At 42.2% G+C, this 18,225-nt stretch overlaps 1 protein-coding gene across 1 annotated transcript in view; it reads right to left on the bottom strand.

The window, feature by feature from the left end:
- Positions 1-18,225, bottom strand: part of LOC143896615 (uncharacterized) — a 292,658-nt gene that overhangs the window by 88,652 nt on the left and 185,781 nt on the right. The window contains 6 exon segments of the mRNA XM_077404566.1: positions 1,243-1,381; positions 1,948-2,165; positions 3,969-4,058; positions 4,449-4,541; positions 4,630-4,723; positions 15,480-15,597. Of these exon segments, the coding sequence (XP_077260692.1) occupies positions 1,243-1,381; positions 1,948-2,165; positions 3,969-4,058; positions 4,449-4,541; positions 4,630-4,723; positions 15,480-15,597 (752 nt within the window).

Here is an 18,225-nt window from a genome sequence, read left to right on the forward strand (position 1 = left end):
TTTAACTTAATGGAGAATCTATCTCTTTGAAGATAAAACTATATTCAAATATAATATCAAATATCAAAATAGTTATTTGTGTAACAAGTGCGGGAAGTTGAGAATTGGACACGGGTGCGGAGTGGACGCACGAACCGAAGGCGAGTGCGATCACCCGCACGTGTTACACACCCTATTTTATATTATAAAGTGCGTGGAAAGTGGTCCATTGCACGCGCGTCCTCTGTGCGACGGATGACCGATTCCACACACGACACTTTCCACGCACGTGTGATGTAATAAACTATTCTTCTCGATAAATAATAAATTATAAATAAATGTCACAGAAAATGTAGCTATTCTTGGGATAGAAAGAGCTGGATTAACTCAATACCACTGGTCGACACCACCACAAAGCTGCATCGTATTTGCGAAGGACCAAGGAATAACAAGTCGGCGGTGTTCCGTCGGCGAGGCTAACGCTCCGCAAAAGATCGATGAGAGATCGAATGTCAACGCGAGAGATCGTTCGACGGCCAGATTGTACAGCGCGGAGATTTTCGAGGCGAAAACTCGTTCGTGGAAGTGAAGATAGAGAGCCCTTTGTGCGTCTTCCATTGTCGACCGAGGGGAGGCTGACTGGCTGAATTCAATGCACGAGTCGCGCTCGAAAGAGTGGCCATACGCGCCTCAGAAGGAGGATAGTTCGCGTATACGAGACAGTATAAGCACTGCGTGCAATAACTTCGGCGTAATTGTTGAGGAACGAGTTGGGAGAACGGCCATATGTACGGCGGGCTTTCATGCGCACGCGGAATAACAAACTACGTTGCGAAATACCGACGGTCTTCTTCTAGTTCAAGGCCACAGTGGTCACTGCCAAAGTAAATAACGCCTAAACAACGCTCGTAATTGACACGATAATCTAAAATACAGACGTTTGAATTATAAGACTAAAATAACTAATATTTTTCTCTCCGTCAGATACTTATTTAATGCATAAATATCTCGTATTTAAAAATCAGAATCTTATAATATAAGATATTATCTTTCATATTCATTTTCAAATGCCGTTATTGCATCGAGAATACGACACTTGTCCGTCTACGTAATCTTCTCTGACTTCCATCACGATAGCGACATCGAGGCTAATGTTGATCAGATAAGCTGGCGTTTCGGTACGGATTAGCCAGTTTGCGAGTGAGGAAGATTTACGAGACTTCACGGATGACTCGTAGACATATTAATTCGTGCGAAACTTACCTCGTGCGCTTGATCCTCGATGCTCCGCAGAACCGCGAGATTGCGGATAGTCGCGCGTCGCGACTCGAACGATGACTCCAGCCTGGTGGCAGCCTTACCCACCTCCTCCACCAGTCTCCGGGCTCGTTTCACCGACAATCTGGAAAAATAAAAAGGAACCGTGATCAAGACGCACCGTTAGAAATCCACGTAGTCGTCTCCTCGCATATGAGCGATCGAATCTTGCACTCGCGAATCCGCCAATATCGATACGCAAATTGAAACTAAGTGTTTCGTCGACTAATATGTTTCTTATTTTCATTAAAATGTCCTTGATCGATATATACTTCATATAAACCAGAAATCGATGCAAGCTTAGTGTACCTGTTTCAATCAACCTAACTAGTTTCTCGACTTAACGCAATCTTAATCAATGACAGAAATCATTCGCAAAGTGAATAAATAATGTGGATCGATGTCGCTACAAATAGCATACCTACTAATTATTAATTAGTATCAATATATAAAGAAAGCGACAATTAATCGTCGTTATTTCCTTTGTATAAAAAAATTGATTATGTGTGAAGGGTAATAAAGAGAAATCATTTTTCATAAACTGTAATACGTATGACAAAAAAATATTTCTATACAATCTATACTAACAATAAGAGAAAGACCACTTCTCTTTTTTGCGCGCGGTCAATATAAATAAATATAAAATTCTACCTGACGTGCTCGATGTGCAGAAGTGAGGCCGCGCGTTCCTCGAGCGCGGCGATGGCCTCTTCGGCATCTCTAGACGTTCTTCTCAATGTGGGGTCCGTGAGGAGCCGACCGAGAGGCGTCAAAGTGCCGGACAGGCTTGTGCATTCCTTCAGCTCCGACATTTCGAGGGCCAATCTGCGACCAGCCGATTGCCACTCCGTCATAAGGCTGTCGTACTCCTACGGGAAATCAAAATACCGATTATGGCAGAGCCGTGTGTCTAGATCTACTTGCCGATAGCGCGTTCTCGCGGTCCGGCGAAATGTCCTTCGTCGGTAACCGGTATCTAGGAAGAATGTCAGAGCAACGTAAAAGTAGACATGTCTAATACGGCGATTGCGCGATTCAACGAGCCGTAATCGATCAGTCGTTGTAAACCTTACGCGGAGAGCACATTGTTCAGAGAAATACGTAACGAATGACGCATATCTATTGCACGCAGAACAAATACGTCAAACTATTATCTCGACAATTTCTTAGTTCCAACTGTCCGGATCGCTCGGATTGAATCGCGTGCATGCGCGCAAATACCGATCGCATTAGATCAAGTGTAGACGAATGTGGCGCACGTTCGAAATAGCGATTGATATCGATATAATTAATTTAATACACTGGATTTATATATATCAAGCTAGATATATCTTTGTGCCAAAATATATATTAATATTGGCCGATATAAAGTCAAGATTATATTACAGAAACGTAAAAGTTAGATTATCAATATATCATCTTTCATATTTGACATAAATAAAATGGAGAAAAGCTCATCACACATAAAAAATATGTATAATATAACGTATCTTAAAAAATTTTTAAATATATTATAATCATATTACGCGAATATACATGATGCGATAGTTTGCAAGTCCGGTCGATATCTAGCGATAACTTAATTTTGCAAGATTGTTCAACAGATTAATCGATATTATAATCAATCCCATTATCCTCGAGGATAACCAATCACTAACTTCTATCACAGTATCATAAGACGGTCCGACAACCGCAGGATAAATTCGAACGATATATTATAGAATTATTGATTACATAATATAAATTATCCAGCATTCTCACCAAATATATCTAAAATTTTTTCCTCCATTACAATTTTTGTGACTAACGATCGATTATTTAACCTTACCTGATTTCATCAACCTCTTTCAAATTCTTATTAACAAATATAAAATTGATGATCCATGATTAAAAATTGAAGTGACATTAGACTTTATAAATTATCATAAATATAATCATACATATTGTCATCAAACTTAACTTAAAAAAAAGTAATATATATATATATACTGTTACTTGATGTCTTATTTAAAAAAATTTAAATTCCAAAGGATATATACATATGTATATGTATAAATATGCAACACATAATTCGTTCTAAGAAAACAAATAAAAATAAAAATGTAAACGCACATTTATATCGATACGAAATATTGACAAATTGATAATGACAATGAACAGCCAGGTCAGGTAGCAAACTCACGACAATTATTACGAAAGGCTATCAGCAAAAGTCTACACAATTATTTCGCTCGAGTGACTTCCAGCGTGTATTTATTTCGCCAAACTTGCCAAATCACGGTTATGACGTTGAGCCCATCGAAACGGCTTTCCGTTGCTTGACGTTAAATGACAAGTTGCGATAACAATTTGTCGCGAGATTTACATTATCAAGATGCTTTATCCGCATCTGCGATCTAAGTCTTCGTACATTTTATGTAATATGATGTGTACTGCGCACTGAGAAAGATACTTAAAAATGTATTTGTGGAATACAAGGATTATTTCACCAGAAATAAATCTCACTTGTAAAATATAAGGTTTATTTCTGTAAAATAAACCTTAATTTTCAAGTATTTTTTTCTCAGTGTACAGAATATTTTATGAGAACACTTTATGTTTTCTTTGTTATTTCAATTAAATTTTTGCAATGTCAATATGTTTAAGTATTCCCTGTAAAGAGGCATAGTTACCTTGTAAAAAGCAATCCATTGCGTCTGGTCGTGATTTTCTTCTCGTCTGGGAATATACTTTGCTAGAGTGGCGTCATTCACGATGACGGTCTGAAAGAAAACGTTTATGGGTAATTATAATGTCCCGATGGCATTCAATGATCGTACTTATGGGGTCGACTGTAAATTACGTTTGTCGCGAATACTGAGCTTTTAGCTTTTGTAGCGATATTCGTTTCGCCCCGACAAAGGAGAGAAACGTCACAATGGAAACCGTGCGGCTATAATGCGCCGAGCGACACAATTACGATACGAGACGCACGTGCGGGCTCTTAAGAAGCCAAATATAATGCACCGTGGAAACTGGATCAGTACCGGCGTTCAATGAACATTCAGGAGACAAAAACGACGAGCGATTGAGCGCGATTACTTTCTTGCCCCGCGGAAAGGTGCGCTCAATGCCGTCTGAGGATTTAATTGTTCGTCGATATGGGGACTCACCTGGACGTTACTGAGAGGTAAAAGAGAATCGATCAGGCCATCCGTTGTTGCGGCATTTCGAAGCACGAGAGTCTGAACCACGTTGACCCTGCCCTATAAAAAGGCAAGAGTTTGCGCGTGATTTTCTGCGATGTCGAATAAAGTACGATAAAAATCTTCATTCGTCCGCGTAAATTCTTACCTGCAGCAGGACCACTACTTCGTCCACGAACTCCAGATTCTCCTTAGAATCGCCGCGTATGAAAATAGTAAAGCCATCTTTTGTGCGGTCGGAGCTGAAAATTTAAAATATACATCAAATATTAATTTGCGAAGAAAATATAATGGGATTATATTTATCGCTTAATTACAATCGCAATTTATTCGATAATTGGAGTAAAGTCGCTATTACTGTCGCGGCATTTTATATTACACACATTTTTCAGAATATGCTATTAAATAAATAAATATTTCCAAAAAGCATGAAAGCAGAAGTGTTAAAGCAACTTCTGTTAAAGCAACAATGCGATTCGGAGTTAGCTCCACATAATGCTAAAAATAACCATTGTCTGTCCCTTCGTGCATTAGTCGGGCAGCCTGCGGTGTTTTCGAGTGCTTATCGAAACTGTATCCCGTCCCGCGCAAGTGCACCCACCCGTATTTACAAACGTCGAATTTCCTAAGCAAATATTATCGCTTCTGTCGAGGAATTCCGTGCGCACATGTGAGTCACACAGTTACCGCGCGTCGCAGTAGTGCACACGTATTGCAAGATCTCCCACGTGTGTTAGGTACGATTTCTCCTCCCTGTCGCGTCGTGCTACGGAATGAAGCGTGTCATTCGCTGCGGCGACGCGACGCGCTTTTGTAAATCGACGTACACGTGCAGACCCGTCAGGCATGCCTCCGTTATGTATTTTAATCGACGTGTTGTTTCTCACGATCGCCATTCGGATTAAGTTTAAGACGAAGCGTAATCACGTCCGGCGTACTCTTGATATCGCTCACTATTATGTGATTGCCAAGAGTCTGAATGCTTTACTAAACTTGTGAACTATTATAAGTAAAAGTAATTATAGTAATATTAACAAAACATATAAGATATAAATAATAATTTTAAAAGTTGCGCTATTAACGCGGTAACGCCAAGGCAACCATTTCAATCATATTTTCATAGAAGCTTAAGCAAGCATTTTATCGTTATCATTGATTACTTTTGTACTATAAGAAGTATAAGAAAACTCATACATTTTATGCGATGTAGTGTCAGAAAGCAACATTGTCGTTATAATAAAGCCTGATTGTATGCCTGACCAATAATATTACAATGAGAGATCGCGTCTCCGCGAGCGGCAGCTGAAAATGCGCGTAAGCGCAATTTCAGCCGGCTAAACATAATCTAATAGTTATATCGGATATCGTCAACGCAATTAAGTTATATGACATGCCACGTGGGTGGTTGACATTGAGCATGCAGCATTTCTCACGCGGCTCCCGTGGCACTCACACCCCTCTCGCGTCCTTCTCTTGTACATAAGCAATCACGCTTTTCTGCATGCACAACACAGCGGTGCAGTGTCTAGCGGGCACAATGACCAGCTTTATACGCACTACTTGTATCCCGATCTATCTTAAATCGTCATCAGCGCGACAGGTTACGACTCGGAGCGCGGTATAAATTTCTGACCCCCATTCCTCCAACGTGCTACACGTTCTATTTCCGGTTATAACTGTCGGCGTTCCTCCGATTTCCCCGTTGCGGTACGCCAAACTTTTCGATCGTACATTATCGTCGAAAGTCGAGAGAGCGAGCGGCGAAGGAAACGCCTATGCAACGTTTCGTGACAACCTTCTCAAATTGCACATGCAACTGCGCGACCAAAACTTTCGAGCGGCGCGTCGCTACTCCCCGTATTAAACTCGATAGCGTAAATCATATATGGTTGGCCACGAGTTGATGCTGCGAGAACGACTTGTTGGTTGCGATAGCGTATATAAGATAAAATCAAATCGCCTGACTTCCTGTCGTTGGACGTCCATTATGAAGTCACGGCGGCGAAGGTAACCTTCGAACCCAGGAAGATCATATTTCCGGATTTCAGTGCCGTGAAATATTCGGAACGACAAATCTTCGACTGATTGCATTTTATTGTCGTTGGAAAATATAACTCGATCTGTACTTGATAAAAATGTAAAAAAAAAAATATTTTTATTTCTATAAAAAGCTCAACGGTCTGATAATATTCTTTAACCAGTCATCGTTGATGTTACGCGCGTACTCTCCCGGACGTGGCTTAGTTATTTGCGCGTACTCTCCGTTTTGCCGCACGATGATAGATATAAGAGGACAGGATCGAACCACCCTTCCTCGTCGTAATCATCGCGCGTCTATTATCGAACCGGCCGTTTTCATGTAACCGTAATGGCACGTATCCGCGGGATTCAACGGCGCGTAACAGTCAGATCATCGGTCAGATCATATAGCGGTCGCCCGTTCTCCCCGGAACTGACGATCGTGTTGATAAGTAAATCACTTTGATTTCGCCGAGTTAACGTCACGCGACAGCTTACGATCGCGACGCGAGCACGACGACGACGACGACGCCCACGTCTCGCCTCGCTCGGCGGCTCGGCGCGCGTCGGGATACTTGGGATTCATCAGCGCGCGGTGTAACCGCCGCCGGCACGGTTGACATATGATGGATATAGGTGTTAGCGAGTACGCGTTGCAGCGCGCCTCATTCCTCCCGGTATACGATACGATTACGCGATTCCACCGGCAACGGCAGGCAACGAGAGATCGATAAGACCGAGGCCCGAAGAGGCCGTGTCGACACTGATCGCCGTTAGCGCGCCTGACAGTTTAGTGCTTCGCCTAAATTACACGTCCCACACGTCGAGAGAGTTAATGAAAGAACGCCGCGATATAATACAGGCTTTGTCGCTGCTGGCCGGGGAGAGATCCCGTTGCGAGAGATGCCGAGCGGGCGCGCGCGTTTCCTTTCGTAATAGCGTTTGGACGATGCTTCCAGGCTGGCCGGAAGTCGATGTCACTGGCGGTGGTGCATGCATGCGCGTGGAATGGATCGGGGAAAACTTTAATTATATGACCGCACGTCCGATCGAGATCGTTGAGATGAGTTAGTAACGCTTATCAATCAACTGCTAATCTCTACTTCTATATACTTTCTATAGTTAACGATTCGATGGTTTAATACTCTGTGCTATAGACACGTGGTGATACATCACTGAACATTTAAATCACCGGAGTATGATTGAATTCACAATGTTAAAGCAATTAATTTTTGTTTTCAGAATCATTGTTCGAAAAAAATTTACTGTACGTTGATGAATGTATTTTGGAGTTATTGTTAAATATTACAGGATAAAATTTCAACAAATACCTTAAAAAAAACATTTTGTTATTTTTAACTACCATGTATATCGAAATTATTTTAACACAAAACAGTATTATTTTAACTTTATTGATTTAGTTGACATATTGAATAGGAGCAGTGGCGATCTATATAGGAATGGTTAAAAATGACTCAAATTGAGTCATTTATTTAGATAATTTGACAGGAATTTAACAATGACGATAGCTTTAATTTCAGACTTTTAATTCAAACAACTTTATAGTTTTCGCTTTATAGTTCGAAAATTATTACATCACATAAAACGTGCAACATTTAAAGTAAATTTGATTGTTAATTATGATAGCTAATAGAAAATTCTCAGAAATCAATTGTGTTACTCCCACTGTGTTAATAGGAAATCTTTCGCCCATTAATACGATTGTCGACCTAGACATCGGTGAAGCTGGCGCCGCCTTCGATATCGCGAGGGTTCGTCGTACGTGCGCATCGTGCCGTGCCGCAGCGGAGTCTGAAACCACGTTCACGTCCTGGGTGGGCAAAGGTTGCCGAACAGAGGCCGCGTCACGACCGACTCGGTCGGATCGCGATTGACGCCGGGAGGATATTCCGACGTACGACGTACGCTTGATGGTGCAACGGTAATAATTTCGCGTCCCGGGGCGGCCGCGCGAATGACATTTTTGCCGAAGTACACGCAATTCGGTCGTAGTCGTCGGCTCCGCGCATCACTGTCGCAATATAAAATTCTTTTTTTCCCCGCGAAACGAGAGAAAATGCCAGCGCGACACCCGGAAACAGCGTCGGGCGAACAAACGTGAATTATATTATAGAAACATGTAACTGCCGTGACTTCGAGAATTCGCTTTTCCCTGCCATGGTGGATTCGATGAAGCCTACAGAATGCCAACGCTTCATCCCGAACGCTTAGTCACGAGCCATAAAGTTTAGATAAATGTAGTAGTTAGCGTTAGTACGTCGTCGGCCGCGATACCTTCGGCAACGATGATCACCGCAAGGGATAGCGTGCGCGGCTAGAGCTTTTGGTATTTAGACAATCAATTCGACGGAATACCGTGTTTCTCGGGAAATATCTAATCTGTGAGGAAAGTTGATTTTTCATTACGTTTCTACGTGAATTGCAAGAACCAAGAATAAATTGACACAAGGAAAAACAACATGTTACTAATTATAAATGTATTGTAAAAAAAGATTTTTCTCTCGTTGAAAGAGAGAAGAGAAAAAAATTTATCAAATTATATTAAGCGATATGTTGATCGCGATGATACGAAAAAATCGACTCACGAATATGACAGTCAAATCCTACTGGAATATTATAATAATGGATCCGGAGGTTCAATTTAAAATTGATCGCTCCAATACGTGATCGGTCACAGCAATTGGCTCTCGAATAATCGAATTTCGGAACCTTAAAGGGACGACGAACTCGTAGAAAGTCGAGAAGTCGAGCTCGCGCGACGTAAGTAGAGCGTTCATCCGCGAACGGCGGATCGTGCGAACTGACACTAAAAACGACGAGACCTATATTCTTAATACTGTTCTAATGGCGCTAATAGTGCTCTAACGAGCGTGTAAATATCGCCGGTATTTAAACGTTACACGAAGCTTTTACGACGTTAATCGCACCGCGACCAAGAATCCGTTGCGCAAGACGCACGTGGCTCTTCCCGCCGAGAGCGAGAAAATAAAGCGAGCCGCAATTATATATCTCGCCATAAAAGGAAAATAATAAATCTTTATGTCTAATAAAACGGGATGTATACGCAAACGTGATCATATGTTATACCATGTAAATAAATTTAAGCCGATACACACGAAGGACCAATATACCATATATATACCATAATTTCCGAGAAAATATGCAATCAGAATTTTTTTAATCGTATTTTCGCTCAAAATTTATTTCGTTTTTCTCTGTTTAATATTTTAAATATATATTACTATAAAATATCGTAAAACCGATAGGTCAATTAACATGTTTGTTTTTAAAAGTTTCAGCGTCCCAGCGTGGAACCTCGTACAAATAAAAAACACAAAATAATGTAATCGAGATAATCCAACGAAAACAAGAACCTCATTTCCTGTTCGCTATCGGCAAAATCCCGGAGGATAAAATAAAATGCGCTTAAATATATAAACGAAAATCTCGGGAGACATAAATGTCTATCGATAATGTTGAGGGAGAGTTCACGGGAAGTTCAAAGGAATGAGGAGCATCGACTACCATGGTGGTCGAGGGAGAGAAGACAATAGGTATAGAAAAAATAAGAAAAGAGCAATTAGGGACCAAAAGGACGAAAAGCGGCGGCAGAAAAAAGGTGAGGCTCTCGGATAGCAGATACGATCTTAAAAGTGGGTCGGTAAACTGCAGCTGCGGGATCTTCGTCCCGCAGGGAAAAGCGTAGCGCGATAGCAACGAGAGAGGGACGTTTCGCCGAAGTCGTTACCGTTAACCATCGCCAGAAACGAGGGTGGCTCGTGTCGGCGGGAGGGCGGGAAGATCCGACGATCATGTCGGTTTCGCAAGAGGAACGGGAGCGAGCGACGTAAGGAGGGATAAAAGGATTGATGCGCGTCCATAACTCATGCGGAAATGCGGTCAGGTGCACAACTGGATCAACGAAGAAGATCCCCCGCGATCCTATCGTTCTGCGATCTGCCGCTCGTGACTTTAAGTACGTCCCACGTGATACACGATACGTACGCGACGGGTTGCCAGCCACCGGGATGTTCCCTCGGCTTACCGTTTACTCGCGCGATCGTCTATTAATTATTAGTCGCGGTGCATCTGGTTGCGGCGAACACCGATACCGCGCTACCCGGACTCATCGATATCCCTCCCCGCAAAAGTAATCGCACGAGTCGTTCGTTCGTAAGAGTCGTTCGTTCGTAAAATCACGCGGGTCGCATACCACAAGCTGGTTTCGAGAAGAAAAAAAAATTGTCCGGACACTTTTTATTACCATGCACGGTATAATTGGTATTACGAATTTACGAACGAATAAGATTGCGTTAATAAGACGCTTCGTCATGAACGCACTTTAACACCGCGTACAATTTGCGCGGGGGTATCCCCCACGTCAGTCAATTTCTCACCTTCCTCCTTAATATAACACGATCAGAGTTCCGATTCATCGCGCCGGACAAACCGGCGCGGCGGCGATGCGAGTTAACGGTGAAAGACGAGTCGAGGTCAATATCGTTCGGCGAATGCATTCGCGAATTACTTTTGGTGATTCGACCTTTCACCGCGACCAATCAAGTTATTACGCGTAACGCAAACCGCGGGAGTCTCGCTTGACGCTTAATATATTTCTCCCGGGTGAGATATAAGCTTTCAAGACGGCCACTGCAAAAGCCACTGCGGTGAAACATATGACTTGTTACTTCGCACTATGACAATCTCGAATTAAGAAAGTTGCATGGACCCGTTACACGCGTATAGATCCTTAAGATCCGCAGATTTTATCATCAACTTGTCATTATTTTTGCCACATCGACCACAATTGTCTTCTTTTGATACTATTGTTCAATAACAGTTGAAAATTTACTCAGCATGTGGAAAGATACGTGAACCTGACGATTCTATCAACTCTTTTAAGCACAATCTGTATATTTAAAATGTTAAAAAAAATTCTCATTTTGTCTTGTAAGGATTTTAATATTCTTTTAACAAAACCCGTTATATTGCAGGCACTCCGTAAACAAGATATCTATCGAGCCACGAAGATCAAAGCTTGGGAAACGATACACTTTGTCCGAAGCACAGGTAAGATTTACTCATAATAGCTATATGCAAATATATGTAAATATGAATGCAAATCCAGGAAGTACAATCAAAAACGGAAACGCACGGTCGATTAGCTGACGAGCCGCCCACCATATTTCTATCGGCGAATTTCAATTAGCCAATAAACTTCGCTCGATACCTGCGGACATGCATGGCACGATGAGTGCACTTAATGCGCGATAACGGAGTACACACACCGCGCGCTTTCGCCCCATTTCACCTTCAATTCGCGCGCGAAACTAAGGCGTGATCGGAACACAGCCGATTTTCTGCCTGATCCACGTACAAGACAGGTTTCGTCAGATCTAGGACGCGCAAGTGAAAATCGTCGACTTTGAGGTGAATATTGACAAGAGGGTGAGCATTTCTACGCAGCGCTTCTCCTGTAAGTCGATAAAACAACGCCGATAGTCGTTGTCGATATCGCGGATTTAATACCATGGATAATAATATTATCTTATAATCATATTCTCGATTATTCTCATCAATCACGCGCGACTCGTTTATCGACTAAACGATTTTCTGCGCGATTACGCGACGAGATGAAAGAGTGCCGTCGTTCGTATCACGTCGCGTTATTATACACGGCACGATAACGCGGCAAGCGTAGAGGCTCCGTATGCGTGCGTTCACGCGCACGTGGAAATTCTCCGGGGTCAGTTTCAGCTCGAGGTTCCCAGACGGTTTCGTCGTTTTGTTCGGTAGCGTAATAAATCTGCATCCGCCGTGCTTATCCGCGAGTAATCTGCCACCGATAGCCCGGCTTAGGCGCTATGTCAACGTCGTTTCGCGACTTTCCCACTGCGACTTGCGGAAAAATGCTAATGAATCCCGCGCGTCGCACACCACGCGCGGCGATATAGCCGGCGCGCGCTGATTTATGGCTTTATGGCGATCGTGTTCCGCTCAGAGGATCATTATGACACCGTCGGCTTTCGTCGCGGATTTCCACGCGGCGCCCCTCTCGGGAGATTATAGCTCGCGTGTGCAACGTAAGTGGCGAAACACGCGCGCGTGCTCCCGTAGCCGTGCCTGCGCGCCTGCCTGCTTTTCTTCCGGCAACGAATGATATCGATACGTAACAATGCGTATTGTGGCCACGCGAGACGATAACTCCGGCCGTGATAAATTAAAAGTATCGCGCTTCGGCGTGGATACCGATCCTGGGAACGCGCGAGCGATAGGTCTCGTTTACGCGAGTTTCGGTATCGCGAACACGCGAACACGCCTTTACCGATATCGACTCGGGAAATCATCGGTCAGCCAGAATATACGTTTCGTCACGGCGATCTTTCCTCCGTCGTGAATTCATATTAATTCTCGTGAGGTTCGAAAGCGGCAGCGGGCAACGCTTTTCCAGAGAGAGAGATCCCTTTAATTATCCCGCGTATATATATCGAGATATATCGCGATACGGAGGAAGCCCACGGGGACGGCCGATCAGCTGCGTGAGTTAAGCTCGCACCGGGATACCCGGATGAAAGGCGGTAAGTACCGACACGACGCAGCGAGAGACAGACAGCGTCGATGAAATCGCGGAAATTTTCCGCCAGACTTTTTCCCAGGCCGGCGGGGAAGAGTCGCCGACGCGGAAACGACGCCGGTCTCCGCTTGCCGTCGAAGATGCCGAAAGATAGATCGGCGTGTTTCTCGCCGAGCGAGAGACGCCCCGAGCGTAATAGCGCCGCGATTTTCTCGCTCCTCCGCTTTCCGTCTCGTTCTTTCCGCCGCCGCGCCCGATACTATTCTCCCGCTTCTCGCTCGATTGCCTCCCGACGAAGCGCGTGAGACTTCGGCGTTACCAGTTGCACGGAAAACCATAAAGCCGCGCGTATGATGAACCGATACCGGCGCGCGGCTATCGTGCGCGTGATGTGTTTTATGAGCTGGCGAGTATGCGAATGCGGTCGCGCCGCAAAGAATTGCGGAAGGACATCGCGATTATCGCGAATGACGAGAGGCGTATAATTGCAGCGAAAGCCGCGATGCGTGATGAAAAGAATCTGCGTCTCTATATATAAAAGAAGTAAAATAATATAAATATAGAATTTTCTTCATACCTCGGTCGAAAGTACGTACTTTCGTCCCTAATAGCAGGGACGAAAGTTTAACATTTACTCCCTGTGAAAAGTACACGCACGCTCTCTATAACTTTAAACCTTAACGCCCTTTAACCTTAAAAATAGTCATCAATATTGTTCTGTCAATATGTCATCTGATGAATCCGTAGACGAGGAAGAAGTTATACGAAATTTCGATGCAGAAGCGCGATTGATAATAAATACAGATACGTTGCCAAAGAAGTATGTTGATCGATACAATCTTGTTTACGACACGTATAAAAAGTGGCAGATAGAACACAAAACTTCACTGTCAAACTGTGAAGAAAATAATTTGGTTGTGTATTTTAACTTGACTCTTGGAATGTATTTGATGCCTGCCCCCCCCGACCAGCAGCACTCGCTTCGCTCGTGCCGCAAATGTCGGGGGCAGGCATCAAAAACATGCTTATTAACATTTAAAGTTAAAAAAAGTAAAATTAATAACGTACTTTCGACCGGCTATGAAGAAAAATCGTATACACTACGCGGGCCAAAAGTTGAAATCTCGGTCCTGCTCGTCATGATGCCCTCGGCTTCGCCTCGGGGCATCATGACGCGCAGGGCCGAAAATTCAACTTTCGGCCCTTGTAGTGTAATATACTATTTTTTTCAGGGAAAAAGCGTAAGATCTCTTCAATCCATCGTGATTTTTATATTGAAATGAAGTTCAATTGAACACTTTAAGCAGATAATACATGCATTCCATAAAAATAGATCTTGCATATATATTTCATACTCATTAATTAAATAAATTTAATTTTTAATGTTCCAATTAATTAATTAATTCATTTCAATGGCGCAATAGTATATATACTATGCTTGTGGTGCGCACGTAGGTTGTACACAAGCATATATGGAACCTACGCTGAATCCGAACGGCAAGGTAGAGAGAGTTTCGGTTTCGAGGCAAGGGATATACTCCTGACGGGCTGCCATTCCGTCGAGGTTCCAATTAATGAATGACTAATAATTGGCAATTGACAACTATCGCGTTGAATATTAGACGTGTATTAGCTTGTAAAACGTTTCCCGTAATCGAATCGGTGTCGATTGCTCCAATACGGTTCTCACGATGTGTTTATATAATCGCTGTTGCACCGATATTAGAAAGCGTTATATATCGGTAGGCGCGTCGTAAGCGTGTTAATTGAATAGCTTACAAACGGAGAGGAAGAGCTTCGTTAGAGAGCTTGTACGAGAGGGATGTGACGCGCGGCCAAGCTGGGAAGAACGGTAAGCCGCGACTCTGCTCCGCATTGGCGATTATAGTGGGCGTGCCCGCGACTTCCATGACGGTGGAAAATTATAATTATTACGGGCGTCGATCACGGTTTATTTAGCGGAAAGCTCGCGCGCGCTTCTTCCCTCCCGTCCCAGCCGGGATTAATAAATTGCCAATTCGGAGTCGGGATGATTTCAGTTATTATCGGCTATATACAACAGCCTCGTTGAGGAGTACAGATGCCGGTCGTAATAAACGGGTGTCTCGCGCCAGCGCGGCTGCGCGGCCGTAAAGTGTGAACTTTCTTGCGAGTTAAAAAACGCCCTTCGCAAAAATTATCGCACAGCCCGCGTCGCCCGCTAATCGAATTCATAAATTATGGCACGGTTCAGCGGGCCCCGCACACGCGACTGATCTCGCGATAATCCCGGTTGATTTATCGGCATCCCCGCGCGCTCGCGCGGACCGTATGGTGATCTCTCGACGTGCGCCGAAGTTGATGCATTATGCGTACGAAACGAACAACCGCGACGGGAAACGTACCTGGGTAGACGAGCGAGGTAGAGCAGAAAAGACGACGTCTCTCTAACGGAGAGGGTTTCCCTCGTGGATACGTTAGCCTCGAATTCGATAACCGGTCTCCCGGCAACGTCCAAGTATCCTGCAAACAATCGGAACAATATTCGTTAGTATCTTCAATTAGTTGAAATTTAACGTGCAAATAATTCGTCTATGTAAAAATATTTGAAAATATGTCGCTGTTTGCACATGTAATATCAAAGTTACATCGTGTCGTACTATAGAGTGTCGAATTTTTCTACCTAAAATAAAAGATAAAAAAAGTTGCAAATTTCAAGAAGATGATTTGTCTGTGCCGCGCATCGCATTATTATTATTCCTTCACGTGTTTACATTGTAAGCAGATACACGCGATGGCGCAACATAAGTGGTCTCAACGGTGCAGAAAATGTTGGCAAGCACGGCTGATTACAGAGCATGATTCGATTCACGATGAGCGATTGCCGATTGCAATCTCCCCACCCGGCATATAAATTATTAAATGACATCCTTTTAGTTGTACCTACCACGGGAGAGTAGGTCATCTTTGAATAAGGTCTCTTAGCTACGGGGTGAAATGTACCAGCAGTGACATTACAAACAATTCCGTGATCGTAACAGATAATGCTGAGTAACAGTTCGTTTTCATCCGTGTTACTGCGATCGTGACGTCGAGGTCGTAACCCAACTATATACTAGACTGATCATTAAATACAGCCGACGCCCTTAAGCATTGCTTAAAGATGATCTACGTTTGAGAACATAATAATGTAAAAAGAACTGTTCTAAAAGAAAATCGTGAAAGTTAATTACTAATCAATTTCGCACTTATTGCCTTTTTTATATATAGGTATCAAATAAAAATACCTTCTAAAGAAATCGATAAAAAAAGTATAAGTAATCCGATTAGTAATCTAAAATATATTTTATTGTCTCCAAAATAAAATATTCCGAGATTGACAAAAAATCAAAACAAGACTACATGAATTTAAAAATAAGATACATATAGAGTCTTAAAATATTTTCCCCACTTTTCTATTGTGCGTCCACAAATTTTTTTTATACATTCATAAATTTGAAATATTGTCTCTTTGTCAAAAATTAAATTAATTTTGTAAATAATTTCTAAACTATAATGCTGCTAAAATCTGCTTAAACTAAACGCAAAATAAGACTTTCCATTCCTTTATATTAACTGATACGTCTAGATATAAATCGCATTGTAAATACAAGCTGAGAGAAAAATCAATACGCGAATATATTGTATTAGTTTCCTAAGAGTTTTATGAGACACACAATTACAACGAACGCATTGTGCTGCAATGCTTCATAAATACTATAAATCGAAGTATTTTGAAGCTCTTTACATTTGTTGAACATGTATGGATAATAATAGTGGCATATTATCCAATTGATTACACGGTAACGTGATAAGAATGCCCAACATTGACAAGGATGCAGCCATCAATATTTTCTCCGCTTTTATATTTTAAATACCCTAAAATTCAATTTTTTTTTATTATCTTCTCATTTTCTGCATTAGAAAATCTAATCAATTATTTAATTTCTTATGCAGTTTAATTTATAGTTACTAAGTAACTCAAATGACAGCGAAACTAACGATTGCTTTTAACTTTCGTTAACGGTGACTTTCATTATCATTATCATTATTTATCGTTCAATGACTTTACGATATTCTATCCCATAATTACAGACAGTTCTTGAGATTATGATAAATTAATCATAACGACGTGATTTGCCAATATACCCAAAGTCCGATGTCTAAAACGCGTATCAATAATATGTTTCGAGTATAATATATTTACTTATCTGCGTTATTCGTAACGAATGCGTGTTATACAACATTATATAAATATCTATTTTACTATATGTTACATATATCTTGATAAAACAACTTACATTGTATTGTTAATATCGAAAAAAATAAACCATCAATAAAAAACGATACATAGCTACATTAATTTTATAAATAAAAAAACAACAATTTTACAGTACGTGGAGTAAAACATTTCACAGCTGGATTTATTTTTGACGTTTTAATAATTTAAGTACAGTAATAATTATGACAGTCTACAGATACAAACGCTAACGAATACAGCATCGATCGTTCTACAAATACGTCAAAATAGATTTCTTGATCGCCTCCGCGATTGGCCGCGATCGCAGGTAGACCGCGTGGGCGCGGGGTTTCTCCCTTTTCATGCACGACGGACGACCGCTCACGCACCCGTTGTTGCGTTAATCGAACTGCACGCATCGCGGCCGCTTATCGCCGCTAGTGCGCGGTGGCTGCACCGAGTACCGCAACCACCAACGGTGGGCAGCTTTTTTAACGATCGCACGTTCGCTCGACGTTCGCTCGAATTACCATAACCGATCGATTACTGGCGCGCACCATGCGCGAGCGAGAGGTTTCTCTCGGAATGAAGACGTTAATCCCGCCTGCTCGTTGGAGAATTACCACCTCGCCTGCCACACAATGCAACATATTCAGCACCATTGTTATAGATACTGACATTAGTGGAATAAAATTCGATGATATATAAAATGATATGTCAGAGGCTATATAGATATATTAAATACATTGATACAATAATTTGTCAATAAATATTGTTTATTTAATGCCGAAAATTAAGGAGCTATAAATAAAAGTAAGTCTAAAATCTGAACAAATAATAAAATCTCAATTTTACAGATCTTAAACTAATAG

This window comes from Temnothorax americanus, unplaced genomic scaffold (genome assembly GCF_048541705.1).
Source record: "Temnothorax americanus isolate GAGA-0224 unplaced genomic scaffold, ASM4854170v1 Scaffold19, whole genome shotgun sequence".
NCBI lineage: Eukaryota > Metazoa > Arthropoda > Insecta > Hymenoptera > Formicidae > Temnothorax > Temnothorax americanus.